Source organism: Haliotis rufescens, unplaced genomic scaffold, assembly GCF_023055435.1.
Source record: "Haliotis rufescens isolate VD_foot unplaced genomic scaffold, xgHalRufe1.0.p SCAF_3, whole genome shotgun sequence".
NCBI classification, from domain to species: domain Eukaryota; kingdom Metazoa; phylum Mollusca; class Gastropoda; order Lepetellida; family Haliotidae; genus Haliotis; species Haliotis rufescens.
This window is the reverse complement of record NW_025964001.1, coordinates 881583-907462: the sequence shown is the minus strand read 5'-3', so window position 1 is coordinate 907462 and position 25880 is coordinate 881583. Positions and strand designations below refer to the sequence as shown.

General features: G+C 40.9%; 1 protein-coding gene across 9 annotated transcripts in view; it reads right to left on the bottom strand.

The window, feature by feature from the left end:
* The window catches only part of LOC124140720 (centrosomal protein of 170 kDa-like), a 182767-nt gene that overhangs the window by 73989 nt on the left and 82898 nt on the right, over positions 1 to 25880 (bottom strand). For 7 of the 9 annotated variants that reach the window (XM_046508427.2, XM_046508423.2, XM_046508428.2 and 4 more), the window contains 4 exons: positions 12040 to 12118; positions 8973 to 9112; positions 3955 to 3999; positions 1115 to 1526 (listed from right to left, as the gene is read on the bottom strand). In XM_046508427.2, the coding sequence (XP_046364383.2) occupies positions 1115 to 1526; positions 3955 to 3999; positions 8973 to 9112; positions 12040 to 12118 (676 nt within the window). Of the gene's footprint in view, positions 1 to 1114; positions 1527 to 3954; positions 4000 to 8972; positions 9113 to 12039; positions 12119 to 24948; positions 24997 to 25880 lie in introns of those variants that run through there. The other 2 variants (XM_046508429.2, XM_046508426.2) reach the window with 2 other exon arrangements.

The window sequence follows — 25880 nt, the reverse complement described above, 5'->3', positions numbered from 1 at the left end:
GATACCATTTGCTGGTATGTAAAGCATTTACAGATTTCTTATCAGTGATTGTAATGTTGGGAGATTTAATGGTTGATTTATATTTTGGTGTTACAATATAGCAATACATATTTTATTATTAGTGGTATGCGAAGACGAGTTATTTCCCTATTAACGGAAGTGGGGAAGAGCACATGTTATGATTTGAAGTGAGTTGAGTTGCGGTGAAATGTGCGGGATTTGCCAAAACGATTGTGTTACACATTGAATTTGTCAAGTGAAAGTGTATGTTTGCAACAATGTGTTATGCTTGTCTGAATCCTAACAATGTTTTTTACGTGGCCAACGATCATGGGTCTCAGTAATAAATCCATCAAAAATCATGAAGTGTTGCGTCTCATGGCTACATCACGAAGAGCATGGAACATCAACCCGATATGTGGAATAAGCTAAAACCACCAAATCAAGAACCGTTACAGTGATTATGTATAAAGTACAACACCCACAAACAGCAGAATAAATCTCAAAGACTCCCTATAAATCCCATGTCCTCAACTGGACATTAAGCAACAGATATGCATATGGTTGTGGAGCATGTACAACTGCACATGTATCAGTGATTGTCATTGAAGGTCATTGATGGAAAAACCATCCCCTCAACAGCCCCCTTAAGGCACACAAACTCTCCTGGATGGAAAAACCATCTCAAACAGCCCCCTTAAGGCACACATACTCTCCTGGATGGAAAAACCATCTCAAACAGCCCCCTTAAGGCACACATACTCTCCTGGATGGAAAAACCATCTCAAACAGCCCCCTTAAGGCACACATACTCTCCTGGAGATTCCACCAGCAGTCATGGTCAGTAATACACATGTTCATTACTTCATTCATATCACTGATTATACATGAAAGAATGTGCACTGCAAGCAGAATAAACATCTCAAACAGTCCCCTTAATAATAATAATTCCGACTCTATCATGAGCATGTGTTTATGAATCACTACCAAAGACACACAACCTCTCCTGGAGAATACACCAGCAGTCATGGCAAATAATACACACTTCAGTTATGTGATTATACAAAAAACGATTATGCAAGCAGAACAAACATTTCCAAGAGCTCCTTCTCACCTGGTGGCAGCTGATGTCGAGATCCACTCCTAGGTATCCGTGTAACGGCGTAATCCAGGTAGTCGGCGTTTTTACGGGAGTAGCACATACACGGAGCATCATGCACGGGGTCGCTGTGACCCGCATGTTCACACGATGAGTGATGGGATCCGTCCCCATTAGATGGGTACTCGTATCCATTGTTTGTCATACTGCCATCAGCCTGGTCACCAGCGTCGGCGAAGACAGACGCCACGTGGGGATGATGCCGCCCCTGACGTAGCCTCTTCCTGGGCCAGGTGTTGGATCCAAGGCCAGGATTGCCGCCTTCTTCTGCTTCCTTCTTCCCAAAACTGCGATGCATATCCACGAAATTCGGCTCGGCTGTTTGATGAACACATGTGTGCTGGATCTGCTGCTCGGCTATACAGCCCTGAAACAACAAACAGAAAAACAACGTATCAACTGTTGTTTACATCATCTACCAACAACAAACAACCATCTTCACATCTCAAAAGTCCAACTGGAATATATGCATCAAAGTATGCTCCAACATCAAGGAAAACTAGAACAGGGTCCTCAAAAACATTCTCTTCAAAGAACTGTCAAATTATGTCGAAGTAGAATGGACTTAAGTATATACTTTGAGTTATGCCAGGTTCGAGACAACCAAAAATGACGAATGAAGAATGAATACACAGTAACCAGGATTTTACTTCGAGACAACGGTAAGTTTAGCTCGACACATCAAAGTTCGACACAATGGTGTCTGACTGTATCTATCATTTTCTTCACAAGGCAATCTCATCAAAATATTAGAGGGCTACAGGGTAGCCTAGTGTCGAAAGTGTTCGCTTGTCACACCGAAGGCCCAGGTTCAGTTCCATGTTTACAATGTGTGAAGCACATATTGGTGTTCCTAAATGTGATATTCTAGAATATTGCTAAAAGAGGTATAAAACCATACTCACTCACTCACTAAAATATGACTTACTTCTACTGTCAACAGTTCCCACTATGCTATCACAGCCATATTGATCCTATTCTTGTATAACTGTGTCAAATGTCCTAGTTAGTTCAGAGCACGATCAAGCTAAGGTATGCTGCTCTACCAGTTTACAATTAATCTTGGCACTGATTAGCCTAACGAATGAATGTAATCAGGGCCTGGCTCTCATATCAACAGGAATATTTTCTTATCAGAGAGCAGAGTAATTAATAGCCTGAACCACTCAGCAAGTAACAGGTGTCAAGCTTGTTCTCAGACTCTGGTCAAAAGCCTCTCATTAAACGCTCTCAGGTAAATCAGTGTAAATTGTAAACAAACCTTAAATAAACTCTAAAAGAAATCTTGAAGGGATTATTTTCCCCGAAGGTTATTCATATCAATTCCACATGAAAGAAACAAAACGTAACTGTGAATAAACAACATACTTACATAATCGTAAGAGTGAATGAGTGAGTGAGTTGGGTTTAACGCCGCTTTTAACAGTATTCCAGTTATATCACGGCGTGTCAGCTTAATGTGGGAGGAAAGCCCAAAGTGATGCAGGTCGATGGTGTTTGTGCTGACAAACCTAGAAACATAATCGGGGCGAACCGGGATTCGAACCCACAATCATAGCATAATCGTAAGAACTAACTTCAGTACCTTTTGTATTTATATTAATGTAAAAACTGGTGTGCATACAGTGTCAAGCCTCCCTGTCTGACAGTCTTGGTTCATATGTCAAGATGCAAGAGTTAGAACTAGTACAGGGCTGATATGAGGCTAAGTTCCATTAAATGAAAAAAATAAAGAAAAGAAAAAAAGACATTTTTAAAAATTTCATTTTACTTTTTTCAATATATTTTTTATCTCAACAGTAAAAATTGATCTGAAATAATTTGATGAATATACTTTTATCCAAATACAAACTATATTTTTATCTAATACAGACTCAGTGCTTCTTGATCACAAAATCACAATTACTACTGAGTGATCGATCTTTTTTCTTAGCCATCATGTGAGCTTTCTTCTATCCTGCACGGCAGCAGGGGGAACATAGTGCATGTTGCACATTAACGACCAGCATGTATAAATAGTTACCGTCAACGAAGGTAACAGAAATGAGTGAGTGAGTGAGTGAGTGAGAATGTGAGTGAGTGAGTGAGAATGTGAGTGAGTGAGTGAGTGAGTGAGTGAGTGAGTGAGTGAGTGGAGCCACTTTTGGCTCCATTCCAGCCAACTGAGCTTCACACATTATGATGCTTAACCCACTGGGCTAGCACACCCTGACTGACACAAAGGGAACAGTGGCAAGTGAGGACTTGGAAACATAACGAAAACATAATCAAGGCAAGCTAAAACACACAGCCTGCCGATTTGAACTGCCTGCTCCTAAATGTCGAACCTTAATGTAAAGGAAGTTAAAGAATACCTGATTTTTTCATATGTCAAAACAGAGTAACTATAGTCCTCTGAAAAAATTGGGTGTTCTTCTGTCATGACAACTGGATGCTCTTTTCTTCTTTTAAGTAACATAGTTCATTTACTGATGAAGCACATTTCATTAATGCACAAATGATTATAAAAAATGAAAAATACCATTCACTTGAGGAAATATACAGATTTTAAAATGATCTAAGAAAGCATTCAGATGTTACCTTCGTTTGGTATAATGAAATAAACTTTCTCGTCACAAGCATGCTGACAATTAAAAAAATATAACCATCCACCAAAGTGAAAATAACTGCATGCCAGACAGCAAATGAAGTTGAAACCAGACCCAAAAACAGCCAATAAAGAGGATAAAATTCCCATGAACAGAAACACAGAAAACAGGCGACAAAGCGGGGATGGTACAACATGAGTTACCTACCCTTGTAACCTGATTGAAAACCATCTGGCTTCTACGTCTTATCACCTAGGTTCAGAATAAAATAGTCGCATCAAATGGAAGTTACACGATCTAATTACTTTGATTCATTGGACCGTGAAACTGGCTGCATCATTTCACTTCATATCCTGAAAGTTGTACTACCATGCAGACCATACCGTAATGTTCTGGTTCACAAAGACGTTCCCAAGAAACTGAGTTTCAGAGTAACTGATAAGTGTTTACAGGTATGCTCTCGATGTCATGGATGTTACATAAACATTCCCGGGCACACAGTCAGGGTGTGAATAATCTTACAGTTTCCACGTTGGTTCCAACATGAATCACGTCGTGTCATTTCATCAACTATGTAGACCCCATCAGTGGCCTTAGCAACTGGCAATTACACATACAGCCTTTGTCATCATCTGTTTAGCAATCAATAATTCACTAATGCTGTTTTCACCTGGAGCTGTGACAGTTTCACACATAATGATTATTGATTACACATAATCCTAGACCAGTCTCTTACGCTCCAATCCAACTCGTGAAACATTATTTCATTAACACACATTAACCCATAAAAGACATTCCTATACATCAATGTCATGCCAATCAGCCTCCCCCGAAACATTCATTACTGTTGCAAGAACTTGAACACAGCAGTGCCATGTCTGAATAATCAATACAGGTTTCCTCTCAACACATCACACTGCCCAGTTGACAAATTACACAAGGTAATAAACGTTGTTGTTAAAGCAATGATACGAGATGCAGCGGGTACTTTGCCTAATGATGCATTCACCTGAGACACACCTCTGAGACAAGGATTTACGATGTGTCTCTGACTCTACGATGGTGTACACTGATCTTGATGTGTCTCTGACTCTCCGGTGGTGTACACTGACTACGATGTGTCTGACTCTACGATGGTGTACACTGACTACGATGTGTCTCTGACTCTACGATGGTGTATACTGACTACGATGTGTCTCTGACTCTACGTTGGTGTACACTGACTAAGATGTGTCTCTGACTCTACGATGGTGTACACTGACTATGATGTGTCTCTGACTCTACGATGGTGTACACTGACTACGATGTGTCTGACTCTACGATGGTGTACACTGACTACGATATGTCTCTGACTCTACGATGGTGTACACTGACTACGATGTGTCTCTGACTCTACGATGGTATACACTGACTACGATGTGTCTCTGACTCTACGATGTGTACACTGACTATGATGTGTCTCTGACTCTACGATAGTGTACACTGACTATGATGTCTCTGACTCTACGATGGTGTACACTGACTACGATGTGTCTCTGACTATGGATGGTGTACACTGACTGAATGTGTCTCTGATTCTATGATGGTGTACACTGACTGAATGTGTCTCTGATTCTACGATGGTGTACACTGACTATGATGTGTCTCCGACTCTATGATGGTGTACACTGACTGAATGTGTCTCTGATTCTACGTGCTGGAAAGACTTACGTTGGGATATGGGGGAAAGTCTAACCCGTGCTTGTGCATTACACCAAGATGGTAAAAGTCTGAGACCTGCATCACTTTGGGACTTCCTCACACATTCACCCAACACATCGGGATATAACAGTATATACTGTTCAAAGTGGCATTAAACCTAACTCACTCACTCATTATTACTTGTAAGCAGCAAGTATATTAGATAAGCTGGTCAAGCTTGATAACTAGCTTGGTTGCATCTGCCAGGGATGTTGCTCATAATATCAACCACAGGTTCGTCTGGCGAGCATTCAATTATTCACAGGCTGCCACGATACAGCTGGAGTATTGTGGAACACAGCACAACCAATTAGATTTACAAACAAAAAAAGAAGGTGTTCAGACATTACTGACGTGAGTAACGTTGTTGATGTTCCGATGCCCCGTGACTAAGACTGCAGCTGTCTCCTACACTGAGCACATGACACCTACTTCATTATTTGAGTCATAGACATTTATTACACAGATCAGATGTCTCAACTTATAACATTCCAGAAAACACATGTTGCATCATTGCACTGTTTATTACAACATCCTCGTCATGATATGGCTGAAATATTGCCGATGTGATATTAAATTTCAACTTAATTGTTAAACATCGTGACATCATTAAAAACAACATTGTTTTCATCTAACTGCATAAAAGTGTTATAAAAAACCTGAAAATTTATCATTACAAATACAAATAAGTTTAATAATACCTTAACTATCTACAAACTCTATAAACCAGTAAGCTAACTGAACCTTTCCTCGAACATTATTTGTGGCCATTAATTCTCTTGTACACCTGTCTCCATTTGCTCCTCAAAAATATTATTAAGGCTTGCTTCCCCATTCCAAGAGTTTACAGTAACAGTCTACCCATGGAAACTGGGTTAGGTTACATCTCATTAAGACGTTGCCCCTTCACAGGGCATATAGACAAAACACGGCCCAAGTTTGTTCGCAAACATTGCCACTGACCAACTTCTTCAGCTCCATGTATACACTCAATACAAGCATTTGCATATGCAAATAGGCATAGGTCAAATGTCATGTCTGTTCAATTTATCTTTAACCTCAGTGTAAAACCTCAAAGAAAAAGTATTGACACTTTCTTTAACTGATGGGATTCTTGTAGAATCAGGGATTATTGGAACCTTCTTAGTTTGGTTTGGAGATACGTTTTTTGTAAATAAAGTCCATAGAACAATAAAAAGATCTCATAACTCTCCTGAGCTGTAAACTTTCTCATATTTCCATACTTAACTTATAACGATATCCAAATATAGTTAATAAAAGTTGATCTTCACCGGAGACTGATCAACTCACTAATGGCCTGGAAGATATACAATAAATAACATAGCAGTGTTATTGAAAGACAAATTTGTTTGTTTGTAACGCTGCACTCCGCAATATTCAAGCCATATGACTGTGGTCTGTAAATCATCAAGTCTGGACCACACAATCCAGTGATTGACATAATGAGCATCGATCTATGCAATTTGGATATGATGACATGCATCAACCAAGTCAGAGAGTCTGACCCCCCAATCCCGTTAGTCGCTTCTTATGACCAATCAAACCCGGATATTCACGGGTGTGTTCTTCATCCTGTATTCACCATCAATGTCAGCAGTATCTGCATGTATGCATTCTTATGCACAAGTGATGTGACACTTTGTATACAAGGAAGCTGAAAAAGTGCAATGAACAGAAACTTCAGCAGAAGCACAACACTTGCCATAGACTTGAGGTGAAATGGGGTTTAACGTCGCATTCAAGATTACTGCACTTATATAGCGACGTGCATGCACGTGTGTGTGGGTGTAGCTGCTTGTTTTAGTCCAGACTAATGCCGATTTTATAGTGCTAGCCCATTGAGACACCATGCAGCATTTCAACATGAATACCCCACTCAGACACAGTATGCTGACTCCGAGCCGACCAGTCCTTGTTTTAGCTCCTTAATGCCGAGTGTCAGACAGTGTAACAACAACTACAATGTTTTTTTAATTTTTTGGTATGACGCAGCTGGTGATTGAACCCCGGACCTTCCGCCCTCCGGGCAGGTGCTCTCACTCTAGACAATGACTTGATATTGACAGTGTGGGTGGAGTGATGGAAACCTTGTTACTTTTTTACTTAGACATTTAAGAGTGCAGGTATGCTTGAAGTGAAGTTGTCTATGCTTGATCTGCATTGAAATTTTGTAAAGTGAAAATAAAAGGTTGTATCCATTGCTTTTCATTACAAAATTACCTACAGGAAGAGCAGTTGAAGGAGATTTCACTAGCCAAATTGACTACCAATTCATCAGGCAAATTACTAGCCTGGAACTTCCGGACAGAGGTGAAGGCTGTACTGGCGTGACCTAATTCATCTAAGAAAAGAGTCATTGGTTCCTTCCTGCGGACTTCCTTGCCCCAACAATGTCATGTATCACACGCAGGAAACATAGCATCATCGATGTAAGCGTGGCCCTCGTACCCTGAATGCTGTGTAGACAGAGCTGGGCAGTAGCAGACTAGATGATGCGTGGAGTGATAGGTTTGACATCCTAAGTTGGGTGTCACTTGTGTTACCCCCATTACAGTCTGAACAACCCCCCCCCGACCCCCACATGAAACGGATATTCTGTGTGATGATGTTATGCCCACTTAGTCTGGTAATGGCTAAAGACCTTACCGAAATTACAGTGGCAGGTGACTGAAAATATCAACCTACCAACATCATAGGAATGCTTGTCAAATACAAGCTTTAATATAACTGATTTACTACATATATGTAAACAGAAATTAAAGTTACATATCGACAGATATTTAAAAAAATTAGTGAATATTGTCTGTAAATTTAAAAATACCAATTAGAACATAATAAGTCAACTAAAGTGTTGACACTGCCTGAATCACCATCCAAGCCTGAGCTCTACCGACAGATTTGCATGGCTTTCCTTACAACTCTAGGCCAAACAGAGTTATCTCCCCTTATCCTTCATACTTCACTCCATGCACACACAGACAAGAAGTACAGGAACACCATTGTACACATTTAATGAATCATATAACACATTATTATTTTAAATGGATGAAACACAATTATTGTGCTATATCAATATTTCATGCCCCATTACCAAAACTTTAAACAGAATCAGATGTTTTGATCAATCTGATTTCTACGGAACACAATGGTAAAACAATCACCCAGAACTGCTGAGAAAACTGTTCATGAACTACTGTATTTCATGTATTAAGTGCCATAGGCTCATGAAGGGTTTTTACAAGGGCTCGGGCTTATTGAAGACTATACTCCCCTCGTGGTAACTAAGGTAAACTTCTGAACACTATGTTACAACATAAAAAGGGAATCTGAATACATCTCATCTAACAAAAACAAATGAAATCTTGTTTTCAAAATGTGGAGGATGTTATAGGAGCAGGACACTATTAATACAGCAAATACTGTAAGCATAGATAAAAATGAAAATGACTTTTGTTCAGACTCACCTCACATTCTGCCATGTCAAAATGTGTCCCTCCCTCGCGGGCCGCCCACCCAGGTAGCGTCTCTGTGGGGTGGTGGTGCGTGTGCCCGGGGTGGTTGTGGGGGACATGGCTACCCTTCTCCACATGGTACACCATGGTATGTGAGACAATGGTCAAGGAACTCAACACACTGGACTATGCTACATCAACCGATAACTCAACACATACATCAAGTATATTCTGCTAAAGGATGGTGCTCCATAGCTTGGTACAAATCTGGATCTGGATGATGGGTTAGTGGATTGTGTGAAACTAAAAGATGGTCTGTGTATTTAGCATTATCATTAGATTGATATACATAATATGATCTTATTGAACGACACTTGCTGGCCACGGGGCTGCCAATAAGGCGAGGTTTATCACTCTGTCACTGCCAAGTCAAACAGGTCAGGGGTCACCATGTCATGAGTCCAGATCTACCGACTTGAGATCGCTGATCTGTCACCTCCCTATCCTGCTCCTTGCATACCTGAAGTGGTAAATGTCTACAACCTTTCCTTCCAGTCAGCCACAGAGCGAAACAGGTTGTTCAAACCAGTGTGCCCAAACTCACGCACAATGTTTGAAATTTAAATTACGCCTACCTATGCCTCGTATAACCCTAGACTAGGGTTATTCTACCGAAGATAGGACCAGCTCCGCCAAAGACTGGCATCACTAACACTGCCTGTTATTCTTAAACATGATTTTTTTTTTCAATTATGGAAATGCAGCATAAAAGCCATGTAATTGTTGTGGACGTAAATGAAAGCACTCATGCTTGCACAAGTGACTGGCTCAGGTGACTGGCTCAGGTAACTGCAACACTTCCACAGGTGTGTCAAATAAATCAAACTCAGGACTTTGAATGGAATAATACACATGTTGTCCAATGCCCTGCAACTGTTTCAGCAGCTGATTAACGATTATACAGGTGTGCTAAACCCAGACAGGTGAGAAAGGTAAAACTCAGGTCATGAATCAACGAGACTTACACACCCTGACACCTCATGACTGGGGGATTTGTGAGCTTATAATGAAATAATCCACACAATACTGATGGTCGCTGTACTACATCCAGTTCAATATACACATGAGCCAAGCTCTACCTGGCACAGTACCACGTTTTTTCACAGGTAATCTGTCTGCTGCTGGTCAAACTGACCCTTGTTCACCAGGACTGAGTGAGTATGGTTTAACGTCGCCTATAGCAATATTCCAGCAATATCATGGTGGGGGACACCAGAAAAAAACTTCACACATTGTACTTATGTCAGGAATCAAACCTGTGTCTTCGGCGTGACGGGTGAACGCTTTAACCACAAGGCTAACCCACACCCCTTGTTCATCAGGAACACTTTTGAACAGGACATAACTGCATCCAATGACTAGGACAGTATTAAAGGACATGGTGTTACACCATTAGTTTCCTTTGACATTCAGATTTTCATTTCTTGTAGGTAATTTCTATTCAAAGGAACAAGATTTGATTTCAAAGATCATGGTACTTTTTTTGGGATATTATGATGGAGAAATATTTCGCCTACATTCTCGTCTATGTAATAATGTTTTATATTCCTAAAATGTATGGGGGCGGTAAAGTTGCCTGGTGGTAAAGGCATTCGCTCGTCACGCCAAAAACCTCAGCTCGATTCCCCATATGGGTACAATGTGTGAAGCCCATTTCTGGTCTCCCCTGCTGTGATATTGTTCGAATATTGCAAATGGCAGCGTAAAACCATACTCACTAACTAAAATGTATGTTGATATTGATTGTTAAACAAACACTTAATTCCCTGACATTTGCCAGCAAAACTGGCATCAGGTAGAATCAACTCCAGCCATCACTGGACCAATGATGGGACAGCTCCCTTTCAACCATGTCCTGCATGTTTCGCTTCACTGTCTTATGCATTCGGTGGGGGGCATGGTGGCCCAGTCGTCTAAGGTGCCGCGATTCGCTGTGCAGAGTTGTGTCCCTTGGGCATGTCAGAAACCTATGATTGTAGGTTCGAATCCCGGTTTCCCCCCCATTTTGTTTCTAGGTTTGTCAGCACCATACCCGTGCTCGTGGGTTTCACCGAAGTGGTAAACGTCTCAGACCTGCATCACTTCAGGCTTTCCTCCCACATTAAGCTGACACGCCGTGATATAACTGGAATACTGTTAAAAGCGGCGTTATTCACTCACTCATGCATGACCAGTGAAGTGTGTCAGACACAGACTAAACACGGAGAGCAGGTGACAAAAGATGTCTTTTCCCCACAGCTAATCTGCCCTGCCCCTGTTATCACTGTCTCCGCTGTTTGGGTTGTCCCAGGCTGCTATTACTGTTATTCCCTACACAATAACACCTGGCCCCTCTGATGATTGTATACTCAGTGACAGATCCATCATAGGGGCTGAGCTCTCAAAGAGATAAATAGCTTTAGGAATACACAGTTATACTGTACGGCAAAAATTCCAAGGGGGCTTAACAAAATAAAAGGCTTGGCTTAGATGAGAGGAATGGGTAAAGAATTAGTATGAGTTTGTTGTATATTGCTGCACTATGTAAGTAATCGAGTCTGGACCAGATAACCCAGTGATTGATGTTATGAACAACAATCCACACTGTCAAGGTACGATGACACGCATTCAAGAAATCAATGATTCTCGCCACCTGATCGCCATTTATGACCAGCATAGGTTGCTGGGGAGCGATTCTAACCCAGAATCCCCACCAACCAGACAATTCCTGCTCAGAACAATTACTAGCCCAGATGTTATTTGTCAGAATGCCCATAATCTAGTTCCCATACATAAAGCCTCTCATATGATAAATTACACATATCATCTTGTAAGTACAAATATTTCAATAAATATGTATCCCAATATATCAACACATAATACTTCATTAAACTATCAGTATTTGATTTAACGTTCTCTGCAGGATCATGAGACTATGCTACTGATCTCACCACCTGTACTGGAGTTGTTTACATGGTCACATGCTTATCAACTGTTGTCTACATGCATCTATCACCACCATTCTCCAGACAAAGGATATCGAATCCGAGGCGTACGGAATCCATGTGGTTCAGAGTAACATATTCTTGTTCTGGAATCCGGCTCTCGTTCACGTATGTCTGAAACAAAGGAAGGAACGTTAACATACATCACGGAATCCCCTGTTCTCAACACACACCTGAAACAAACATCAGCCAACACAAGCCCACATACACAGGATAGCTGTGTGGAGCATCCCCTTGACAGAGGCCGGAATCTGGGTGGAGGAGGTTGGTGTGTACTCAACACTTAATACCTACACTCAGAGCTGGAGAGAGCCCACTGAAGGAGCTGATGCTATAAAGATTTTGAACCATCGTTCGGAATACCCCGTGTTAAAGTTTTTGAGGTAGCATTATTAGAAATCACATTCCGACTGTCGCTTCATGATCTGGTAAGCGACACCTTGATTGGTCGGATGAAAGGTCGTGCTGATGTGACCCCTAATGGAATGTCTTCAGATCTTTGTTTAGCCGTAGTGAGAACTAAGATCTGATTTTAAGGAGATTGTAAAAGGACCTTCACAGAGTTCCATGATAGATCAACTCGCAGTGGGCATAGTTTCCTCCCAAAGGGCACAGCTTTATCAGTGCCCTGTGTCACCCTTGTGGCACACTACATATCTATTCCTGCTGTAGAATCTCATTTCCTCCAACCAGAAGAACTTGTTTGTTTATTTGTTGTTTAATGCTACTCAGCAATATTCCAGCTATATGACAACGGTCTGGAAATTACCCAGTCTGGACCAGACAATCCAGTGATTAACATCATGAGCATTAATCTATGCAAATGGGATCAATTCTAACCTGGACATTCACTGGTTAGTTCCACATACTGAGACAGTCAAGAAAATTATGTTTCTATACACATGTACTGATTCGGTTTGAACCAGGAAGGTGATGCATTCATTAACCTGCCGGTTGTCAGACCTGTTTAGAAAGATCCCAACGTCACTGTTTACCCCCAAGTACTACACTTGTCAGAGTTGTTATAGCTCCTGATTCGGTGCCTTCAACAGAATTTAATTCTACAAATTATGAGTCAAAGTTAATAAACAGCAACATACAAGTATCACGCTAGGCCATAACCCAATCTATTAAGTGCATAATATGTGTCCAATGCAGTTAAAATAGAAGGAAGTATGGTATATATTTAGACTAACATGCAGTCCCCAATATAACACTGATGTGTGTGGTTTAATATGATATGGATGGAATGCTGGAGCTGTGAAGGGGATGAGAATTGGATATGGATGTCTGTGTGATAAAATACATGCTGTAGGCCTGTAAGGGAGACTAGGTATATGTTATTCTACTGGGGTGACCCCAGGAGTACACACATGCCTTGTGCACCTCACATTACCACGGGAAGGACTTCATACAGTTTATAACAAAGCATTAAATGTGAACAAGGATATTTATTTATAACCACAATCCACACGTTTCTAACTAAACACCCATCCGTGCGTTAGTAGACTAAACAGAGAATTTCAACAGGACAGGCCCTCAGGAGTCACCCTGAAAACACCTTGTTGCTCACAGAGGCGTAACATAATAAACCCCACAACTGTTGGCGCTACCTCCTATACATGGACAAACTGGCATAAAACCACCATTTATGAGCCTCATCGAGTGCTACATAACCAGCATACACCCTAACACCCTTAAGGCGCAGTTAAACTAGGAACTGGCTTCCAAACAAGATCTTATACAATAAGCATATTCTACCTGTTAATATAGGATGATATTAATGAGTGTCATGTTATTTCACTGCAGCCTTGATCTATTTGTAATAATTTTCTGATAAGTCTATGGGACTTATCGGTAAAAGGATAGACAGTACAAAATGCATGTCTCTTTTATTAAACAATTGTTAATGACATGTCATATTTGGTCTAATAGTTCTGAAAATTCCCGATACTTCCTGAGTAACATCATACCTGCTTATACATAAAAAAAAAGATCATGACGATCAAGATATGTTTACCCTCAGGTAATAAATGTTAGTACTCACTGGCTTCACGCACAAGTCTGTGTTACATGATGGAACTATGTTACACTGACAGAACCAGCCTCGCTACACTGTTACTACTCCTCTATGGCCACTGAATAAGCAGTGAGGGTCAGTCCTGGCAGATCTCCCTGTCTAAGCCATGTAAACTAGAGATCACAGGGGGATGGTAGAAGGTAAACTCCACTAAATTGATTTGTAGGTTTGACTTGTAATGTCCACTTTGTTGTCACCTACCAGCTTCAGGCTGGTTCACAGCTGCAAACACAGGAGCTCACTATGTTCTTTTGTTTTTCTTTTATTTGACAAGATACGGTTCTTTCATTCTAAATTTTCCTTGATACTGTGTAGCATTGTAAGTAAGTGGCGAAGGTGAAACCAAACAAAATTGTCAAATCAGAATATGATGAGCTTTCCCTGACATCTAATTACAGAAACATTGGTAGGTAATGCTTCATTTTGATGGAAAAAACAACAACATAATTTTTTATTTTCTGCCTTACAAATTACAGTAACTTGCTCATGACAGTTAGTGAGAAGGAATCAGATAACTGGATAAATGACTCATTATCATATGGTATTTTCTGTTATCTGTTAATCAGTGATAGACTACTTTAGTGAATCCTGGGGCCAGAATGGTTACAAGGTCAGAGCTAATCTCATCAAGGCCTCCACAGTGCCAACAGCCTCGGCCTCATGTGTGAAAGGCCTGCTGTCACTAATCCATTGTTTGCCCACATTAAACACTGTTTATCAACCACAGACTCATTACAGTTCCTCGCTCTTCCTTTGACCGCCCTTGTATCTGTTGAATTGACCGGCATTAAGGTCCATCTACCAAGACAAACAAAAACTCAGGAACCCTGCTGGGGATTGATCTCTCTGATCTCCTTGACCGGAGCAAAACATGGGCGGGGTTGTCCAAAACAAACTCAGGGGGAATGTGAGGAAACTACTGTCTATGGTGGGACAAGACTTACATATAGCATGTTATACACAGCGATAGAAACTAACAGTTTTAGTCCATTGGTCCTTATAATGATAACATATTGCAAAACCCTTTAAAAGGCAAATTTCTACAAATCCTTATGATGCCTCAACTATTGGACAGTTTGGCAAGGAGTATAGGACTGGTGCCAGTTTCTAACACTGATGTATATCAGTGTTCCTTTAGTTGTGACCACCTCTAGTGGACAGAGAATGTGCCCAGATAGTGGAATGATGTGGTTTGATCCCCGGCAATGTTAAGAGATGGTAGTAATTGTTTCCTTGCCTGGTGCTCCGCATTAAGGGTTTAAATAAGGAATGGTCTGCTTGGATTCAGTATACTGTGTCTTAGTAGGGTATCTCTGTTAAAACTGTGGCATGGTATCTCAGTGGGCTAGCAGTATATAACTAGTACAAGCAGCCACACGCATCATGCGCACGCACATCGCTAAATATGGTATGGTGCTGACGCAGCCGATCATAAAATTTACTTGTGAAATAGGAATCAGTCAGCTTATTACAGCATATCATGTACCTATTGTGAGTGAGTGAGTTCATTTGTTGCTTAACGCCCCACTCAGCAATAATCCAGCCATATGATGGTGGTCTGTAAATAATCAAATCTGGACCAGACAATCCAGTGATTGACATCATGAGTATCGATCCATGCAGTTGGGATACGATGACATGCATCAACCAAGTCTGCGAACCTGACCACCCTATCATGTTGGTCACCTCTTACTACAGGCATGGGTGGGTGAGTGTCCTGCAATATCACAACGGGCAACACCAGATTTGTATTTCACACTGAGAACCCAAGAGGGGCATAGAACCCAGGTGTTCAGGGTCCCAAGCGAGGGTTCTAGGTTACCCCATAACCCTTTCGCTTGTAAGAAGGTATCAGGAACATCAGTTCATCACAGCAGACAGAGCACTGTAAGAGGGTAATGGTCTAAACAGCACCTCTGTAGGAGCTGTGTTGGCTGTTCATCAAGTCTTGATGGCACAAACACACACTGTTCAATCACCACGGACTGCACCCGTTTCCCTGCAACACAGGCCCATCAACTCACCATGTAATGTGATGGCCCTCCAGACAGTGATGGATGGCTTGGCTCCATGGACCAGTGTTATACAACCACACAGCCAAGGTACCACACTTGGCAGTCAATGGAAACAGGGAATCTGGCATTTCATGACAACATGCATTTCTCCTTGATTGTGCCAGGGGGAGTTGGTAAACTGAGGTACACTTTGAAGCATGGACCATGAGTAATTGGATCAACGATGCTGAGATTGTGGTGAAGGCTACATTATCTTAGTCATCTTGTGTTTGGACAGTGAGTGAGTGAGTGAGTGAGATGGGTTTAGTGCTGTGGTAGGTGATGAAGGCTACATCTTTATTAACTTGTGTTTGGAGAGTGAGTGAGTGAGATGGGTCTAGTGCTGTGGTAGGTGATGAAGGCTACATCTTCATCAACTTGTGTTTGGAGAGTGAGTGAGTGAGATGGGTTTAGTGCTGTAGTAGGTGATGAAGGCTACGTCTTTATTAACTTGTGTTTGGACAGTGAGTGAGCGAGATGGGTTTAGTGCTGTAGTAGGTGATGAAGGCTACATCTTTATCAACTTGTGTTTGGAGAGTGAGTGAGTGAGATGGGTTTAGTGCTGTAGTAGGTGATAAAGGCTACATCTTCATCAACTTGTGTTTGGAGAGTGAGTGAGTGAGATGGGTTTAGTGCTGTAGTAGGTGATGAAGGCTACATCTTTATCAACTTGTGTTTGGAGAGTGAGTGAGTGAGATGGGTTTAGTGCTGTAGTAGGTGATAAAGGCTACATCTTCATCAACTTGTGTTTGGAGAATGAGTGAGTGAGATGGGTTTAGTGCTGTAGTAGGTGATAAAGGCTACATCTTTATCAACTTGTGTTTGGAGAGTGAGTGAGTGAGATGGGTCTAGTGCTGTGGTAGGTGATGAAGGCTATGTCTTTATTAACTTGTGTTTGGAGAGTGAGTGAGTGAGTGAGTGAGTGAGTGGGTTAAGTGCTGTGGTAGGTGATGAAGGCTACATCTTTATTAACTTGTGTTTGGAGAGTGAGTGAGTGAGATGGGTTTAGTGCTGTAGTAGGTGATGAAGGCTACATCTTTATCAACTTGTGTTTGGAGAGTGAGTGAGTGAGTGAGATGGGTTTAGTGCTATGGTGGGCGATGAAGGCTACATCTTTATCAACTTGTGTTTGGACAGTGAGCGAGTGAGTGGGTTTAGTGCTGTGGTAGGTGATGAAGGCTACGTCTTTATTAACCTGTGGTTGGAGAGTGAGTGAGTGAGATGGGTCTAGTGCTGTGGTAGGTGATGAAGGCTACACCATAAATATCAACTTGTGTTTGAAGAGTGAGTGAGTAAGTAAAATGGGTTTAGTGCTCCGTTAGCAATCTGGGAGCTGGCACAACAATGATAGAGTTGTGTGTAACCTGCCAAGAAAAGTATTTCAATTATTCTTATGTCAGCTTAAGGGAGAAAAGACTGAAGTAATACACACATTGCAATTTATTACTCTGGTGAAACCCACATACATACGTTTTGGTTCTGACAGACTGAGGATCAAAATCATTGATTTGAACCCAAACTGACAGATCTTGGCAAACAAGAGACACAACTCTGCAAAAGAAACTTATAGTTTGTTTGTTTGTTGTTTAAAGCCAAACTCAGCAATATTCCAGCTATATGATGTCAATCTGTAAATAATTGAGTCTGGATCAGACAATCTAGTAATTGACATCGTGAGCATTGATCCACGCAATTGGGATACGATGACGTGCATCAACCAAGTCAGCGAGCCTGACCACCCGATCCCATTAGTTGCCCCTTACGACAAGCATAGTCGCTTTTTATGAAAATCATGGGTTGCTGAAGATCTATTCCTCCCCGAATCTTCACTGTTCAGAAACTCACTGAGTACCACTGTCACCTCGTGTTCTATTTGGGCAAACATTTTCTTGCAGTCAGTCACCTCATCCCATGCTCCATCCTTAAGAAACGGGAAACACCTTCTACTAAAAAAGGCATGTCACTTTATTCTACTGGGGAAGGTGTGTGTGATAACCATCAACCCAAACTCTGTATTGTAAAATTAAAACATGGCGTAAACAGCTGCATGATGGGAATACAAGGAACATTTTGTTGCTCACAGCTTCGCACATATAACATTACAAATATGCATGGATTTGTCATGATACCAAGTCAAGCAGTCTGGTTCCAACATAAACTCCAAATGTGGTATACAATGTTTCTGATTGTATTGTGAAAACAACAGTCCTAAAAGATAAGATAACAGCACAAAACACACAGGGAGAACAGGAACGTAACAAAGGAGGTTTTGTAAGAGCTCTGGTGTGATGTGCTCGGATCTCCCTCGGTGACTGTGAGAAGTGTCTGTGTACACCACCTGTCATCTCTGCTGGTGACAGCTACAGGGCTTTGCCTGGCCTGTTTCTACCTGAGAGGAGACCCTGGTAACACATAAACCCTGTGAGACACACAGTCACCTCACTCTGTGACTCAACACTTCAAGACAGAGTGTATATAACTCATATCACCATGTACATGTTTGTCTCAGAATCTGTGTGATGTAAACAATCAAAAGTGCCGATCTTATTAACTGATTTCATGTGTGACTGACTGGTTTCAGTTTCCATCCCCGGAATTGGTCATGAAATCTTAATCGAAGATGCTGGTATTTTTATCAAGTGCAAAATCGTCTTCGCCGGAAGCCCTTGTAAAATGTCTAGAATCATCATCATGAGGTTACTCATTCGTGTGACAATGGTTCAAGGTCTCTATTACTCTAATATGTCCATCATGTGTAAGATGATATAATCTGGGAAATTTTATGATTATATTCATTGTTTATTATATGAATGACACTGAAAAAGAAACACAAGATTTTCTGATTCTCCTTCATGATCAATCAATGATCATTCAAAGATGATCAATCTTGTGGTTTTCCAGACAAACAGCTCCCATAACTGACTCAGGGGAGACAATCACAGTCCAGACATCAAACAGCTTACATCTCAAGTCAGTTTATGTACATAGTGCCCAGGGCCCTACCAAACAGAATGCCTTGGGAAACTAACGTGGAGTGATAAAATCATTCAATGTATTTTCATGACATAAACAAATTCCATGCAAACATCTTTTGATGCATTTACCTGGTGTTACTCTGAAGTTTCCAGGTGGCTGAGATGAGTAATCTGTATCATATCTCCATCCGTCAAAGCTGACATAGAGGATCTTCAAAACATGATGCCATCACGTGGCCATGAAACAATTGCATGATTACAACAAAGTGCACTGAATCTTCAGATCCTCCCGAACTGTGTTCACAGAGGAACTAGGACTCCCAGAACAACATCAACAGTCATCTCTACGCATCATCACGTTCCTGGGACACCCAGTTGGGAGATGGTTCAGTACATCTTGCCCTGGTGCCGATCACAGCGCCAATGGGCAGCAAGTTCCTGAAAGTGATGCCTCTCTATCAGCTTGTATCAGCTGGTTCCTATCTCCCTGAGACATGGCAATAATCACCCTCATCACCAGTCATTGCAATAATAAACCCTCACACAGCTATCATACAGGGAACTGGGGGCACACAAGCTCTCTCTGCACCACAGTACTTCAGCTACCATACAGTGAACTGATGTTAACAGTTTAAGATTAAGGAGGTCCATGCATTAAAATACTATACCAGAAAACCTCAAAGACACCCATTTCCAATAAACATTGCCATGCATCTTACAAACATTTCGCAAACAAACACGAGGTTCGGGTCAATAAGAGATACAACACTTTTGACAGTGTATTGATAAACTTGAATTCTTCATAAAATTATATATTATTCAGCCAAATAGATAACTGATTTGATAACAGTAAAGAAAGTAATGTCCCATGTTCAATTCCTGAGACTAATTGCTGCAGCAGCTGCTTTCAACAGGTGCCCCTACAGTGATAAATAGTTGTACAAGTCATCTCCAGCTCTCACATCTTGCATAGCAGTGAAGCTACTGTTGGCCAAATGAGCTGCCACAGATTCTTCCCATGTATCTACACCACATTAGAATAAAACCTTCACAACCTGGTATTTAAATGGTCAACCGATCCTGTTAAAACATGGAACTAATCGACCCCATCAGATGGTCATCTCCCTGACCCATGTTGAACTGACCACAACACCTCCTCCAACAGCTGTTGCTGTGAAAGGTCAAACAAGGTATGGAGTCTGTGATCAGCTACACACATCCCCACCAACTGGGGGCTGATTTAGATATGGCAGATCCGAGTTCAAATATTACAATGAACATCAAGGGGCTTGACATATCCAATAATGTTAACATTGAATGGGTCCCTGTATCAAAATACTACACAGAAAACCCCATGAACCTGAGAACCCCCTTAATATATAACATGAGCATATGATTCAAAACAACTAAACTGAAGTTGGATAGATCCTATAGTTTAAATGTAAATGTTATCACATTTGTTTCATTTTGAATGTAATATAAAAGGGTTTTTCATCAGATTACATTGAAAATCCATTAACAATCAATATTTCCCGAACAGCTGGAGTATATGTCCATATGTCCTATAGCAGACATCTCCCTACAATACTCCATAAATTATACAAGCAATTATCCACCCTGACTTCCAGAGCAGGTGCGTTACGTCTTATACTCCCTCCCTGCCTGTCAACCAGTGATTAACTGTGGGTGCTACAAGGTAAATGTCATGAAGATGAATGAAGTCAGTATCCAGCACTATTACCAGGGTTGGTCAAGATAAGGCTTCTCACGCTCTCCTCCCAACACAATAAACCTACACTTGACCCCAGCCGGGAATTCCAATTTGTATTGATTTGTGTACTTTCCATCCAGACAGGGATATACAAGGGAGACAAAACACCTACCTGTATTATCAACCTGTTTGTTCAAACAGGTCTCAGTCATGACACACGTCCCCCGCCCCTTGGAGACTAAAATAAAGCCACTACGTGGTCCAGCTCTAGAGAGATATACAATGTCCTGGAACACACAGCTAACCTGCTGATCTCACACACTGTTACCCTAAACCTACGATGTAGCATTCTTGTCTTTAAGTCTGGAAGGAGTTTGTCAATAAACATGTTTAAAAAAATCATAATTACCATACCAATGTGGTTTATTTGTTTGTTGTTTGACACTGCACTCAGCAATATTCTGGTCTGGTCCAGATAATCCAGTGATCGATATTATGCTGTTGGGGTACAATGAAACACAATCAACCAAGTCACCAAGTCTGGCTGCCCGATCCATAAAGTCGCCTCTCACAACCAACATAGGTTGCTGGGGACCACTTTTGGGAGCAAAGTGGTGTTGTCGTCATTGACTGCTGCAAAGTCTTCAAGATGCATTTAGAAGTTGGAAGAACATGAGGACATGAAACAACGATTCAGGGCAACTTCCTGCCCATTCATGAGGTGCTGCTGCTGTGACAACTTGATATAATGAAACAGTTATGTCACAGCATTGACTACTACTGCTATAGTACTGCTGATTAAATACTGTAAACAGCTTTATTTCTGTGCCGTTTAAACATTGCGAATACCACACCAAAGACAATACTGCGACGTGATATTTTTGCAAGTTGCCGTGTTGATAAGAGAAGTGACAATGTGGATTTGAAGATCAGTGTCATGAAACCAATTCACGCAAGATGACTTGTTTCCTTTGTGAACAAAATTGCAAAGGACACTGACGCAATCAAGCGAGGTTGGAAGAAGGCAGGATTACTGTGAGGCAACAGTGACACTAATTGGTCTGTTTACACTGTCATTTGTGATGTATTGTGTGACCATTCTGCATTCATTTGTGTTTTTAACTTATAGAGTAACTTGTGGTTCTGGTTGATGATTTCAACATTTGATGACGTGTTGCCATGAATAAAGTATGTGTGTATTATTTATACTTATTTTTGCGTTTTTAATTTTTGCGATTGAGTCTCGTTTGCAAAACTCACAATAATAAAACAGTCGCAAAAAATTCCCTGTTTACAGTATATACACAGATAAGGACCCAGTTTTTCAGATGGTCAAGTCATCACATTGAGGACTGCTTCTATGATACTCTAATAAATAGAGGACCCAGAAACTCAGACTCATGTCACTGCATCGACTATTGCTGCTATAACAATCTGGTATATAAAGCACTCTCATGCCAAAATGTCAGGACATGACACCTGCTATAACACTCTGATATCAGACTGTATAAAGAATGGTCAGCACCAGGAGACCTGCTGTCACAGCATCGACTCCGCCTGCTATAATACTATAAAATCAGACTGAATAAAGAATGGTCAGCACCAGGAGACCTGATGTCACAGCATCAACTCCGCCTGCTATAATACTATAAAATCAGACTGAACAAGTATTTGTCACAGAGTGACGAAATATCCCCCGCCTGTACACCATAGTACCAAATATGAAGACAATCCAGCGATTAGTTCTTGAGATATTGTGGCAACACCGTTTTCCAACTCCAAAAACAGATTTGCCTGCTGTGACCTTGAAAATGGGGTCAAGGTCACCAAAACCGACTGGTGTCTGCGGTGTCTGTATATACACCATAGTTCCAAATATGAAGACAATCCAGTGTTTAGTTCTTGAGATATCGCGGCAACACCGTTTTCCAACTCCAAAAGCAGATTTGCCTGCTGTGACCTTGAAAATGGGATCAAGGTCACCAAAACCGACTGGTGTCTGCGGAGTCTGTATATACACCATAGTTCCAAATATGAAGACAATCCAGTGTTTAGTTCTTGAGATATCGCGGCAACACCGTTTTCCAACTCCAAAAGCAGATTTGCCTGCTGTGACCTTGAAAATGGGATCAAGGTCACCAAAACCGACTGGTGTCTGCGGAGTCTGTATATACACCATAGTTCCAAATATGAAGACAATCCAGTGTTTAGTTCTTGAGATATCGCGGCAACAAACAGGTGGGACGTACGGACGGATGTACGGACGTACGGACGTACGTACGGACGGTCGTGAATACTATATCCCCCGCTTCGCGCTTTCGCGCGGCGGGGGATAATAAAGACTGGTTAGCACCAGGAGACCTGATGTCACAGCATCGACTACGCCTGCTATAACACTCTGATATCAGACTGAATAATGAACGGTTAGCACCAGGAGACCCGATGATGAGCAGATAATTAAAAGTATTTGTGAAACTATATGTATTGATATACATAAAGTATATCAGATATAAGTTCATTTAACTAAATACAGCAACTGATATATAAGAGACTGTAATCTATAAATATAAGACAAGTAATCTACATGTCAAATTACAGCATATCATATGGTCAATACATAACGAAGATCATAAACAATCATAAATCACCTGTAAGTCAGCACTCTAATCCTGCTATCATAACCACAGCGTAACAGTGTATAAACAGTCCCGAGTCAGCCCACCTAGGATACACCTGTACTGCATAACCCGTAGAGCTAATCGACTACACTGATACCTCTCAGGTATGGAAGGCAATATGGGACATCATTATAAGGCCTCACAATGGTGTGATTGACATCTTTTTCCATATGACTAGTTGCATTGTATCCGCGGCCGACGTCTTGTCAATGGAGATCACATCACGTAGGTCCAGTTCTGGTTTCAATATTGTCTGTCCCAGGTTATATCGGTGCCTCTGTTCTCTCATCTATCCAGATCACACGCAGGTATGGAGAATCAACACAGAATGTGCCTGGATGGACCATGGATTGTCCACTTCATGTGTTACGGCTATTATTCCCCCTCCATGTGTTAGTTACATCCATTATTTCCCCTGATCATCATCTTCTCCTGTGGACCCTACATCTTCCCCTGCACCTATTCGCCTCTACCTGCCTTGACACAGCCACATTATCTGACGACAGACTTTAATTTCAAAGACTCTCCTATATTTTCACACAGACAGTTTATTTCACAACAATGCAGAAAAGGAAATCTATTCTTCAAAATTCACCAATTTAGGACACTATTCAATAAATAATCACATTCCTAATTTAGCTGAATGAGTTTGTACTGAATTTTGCAAAAGTAAAAAAGAAAACCAAAAGAGGTAAAACACTTGATAAAGAATTTGATAACTTTGAACTTTCATTTTCAGTTTTACCCAAAAACAATTTTGTCTATACATATGTATTAACATATTTATTTATGATTGACATGAAGTAGAAAACAAACATTTCTACTCTTGACATCCTCTCGCTCTCGTGCCTGTTACATGTACATGTGACTACAGGCACAAGGTTAACCTCTGTGTCGTTTCCTCCACTGGTCGTGTCCCACAACCACAAGGCTTATAGTAATGTGTAGTGACCGGTGGGCAGGGTGATCCCAGTGACAACACACACAGGCTGCACACATCACACACATCACACAGGCCTACACTCGTGTGAACATTCTAGTTCTACCTGCTACAAGGTCACAATGACTTACCTACATGTGAAAATATGATTATAAGCTTTGAAATGTCAAGTTGTACTTTGCAAGTGTTGCTCGTAAACACACGAGACCATTCACAAACTGATAACATCAATATTAGCACATGTAAATTATGCTTTTAAACACATATTCCTTTTATGTCCTTCTCCCGGCTAGTTGATTATGAATGACAACTGTTGACTTGCCTCACAGTTCTGACTTTGCAATGTATGGAGATGCATGTCTACAAACAGTTACAATGGCCTGTCACAACCAGGAAAATGTCAATAGCAAATCATGAAACCAGTTGACAAGGAAAGAGGCATCATGATCAATACATGCATTATACAGCATCCATTTCAAGGTTCATAAACAAAGTTCCAAACTTACAAGTTGCCAAAATTTCCTGGTGTCCTCCTCCATCATGCTGTACTGTTGACAATATTCCACTGCCGCGGAACTCCTGCAAGCGCGGGAGTCATATGTTCACACTACCCAGTCATGCCTATATGACATCATCAGGGCTGATTAGAAAGTGATAACCTATCGGCACACGCTCACAGCTGGTCAGCTACACCACTGACAAGTGGGTTATATATAATATATTGCCCGGTCTATAATCTGCCATATTGAACACTTTTGAAGGCTATTGTTGAATTTGGATATCAATAATGTAACACGCATGGAGTGAGGGCTGGCATTTAACTTGTCATCAATTATTCACACTTAAAAGTGAAATTTGCTATCAATATCACCACCAATCCACAGAATACAGGTTTCAAATTTAGACAAAGTGGTGACATTGATTATTTCAAAGAAATTAATAAATACTTTTTCAAATGGGACAGAAATATGGAATTCATCTTCACAAAATAATGATGGCCAACACACAGGCTTAATGGCTATAATGTAATAGAGGTAGGATAATCACAGGAATAGAATTCTTCTTCACAATCTATTTTTTTTGGAATATTTCTAGTTTTCAGATATAAGCTATGAGTCATATGGGAACACCAGTGTGAAGTATTTGGCGCAGAGCCGACAGGTAGCGTTACAATGTACCTGAACAACAGCAGGCACCGTGCACCTTGTCAGCCATGGGGGACTGATGTTTATTTTCACAATATCGAATAACGTCCACTATTTTCAGGTACACATGACAATGCTTTTAAAACAAAATCTATTTACCTTGGAAGATTGAATTACAAACTTGCTTATTTTACTTTGAATATTTGCAGTGAAAAGAGAAACACTTTGAAAATTCTTTGTAAAATAGAAATGTGAAATATCCTACTTTTATCCACTGGTTATTACTTATCTAT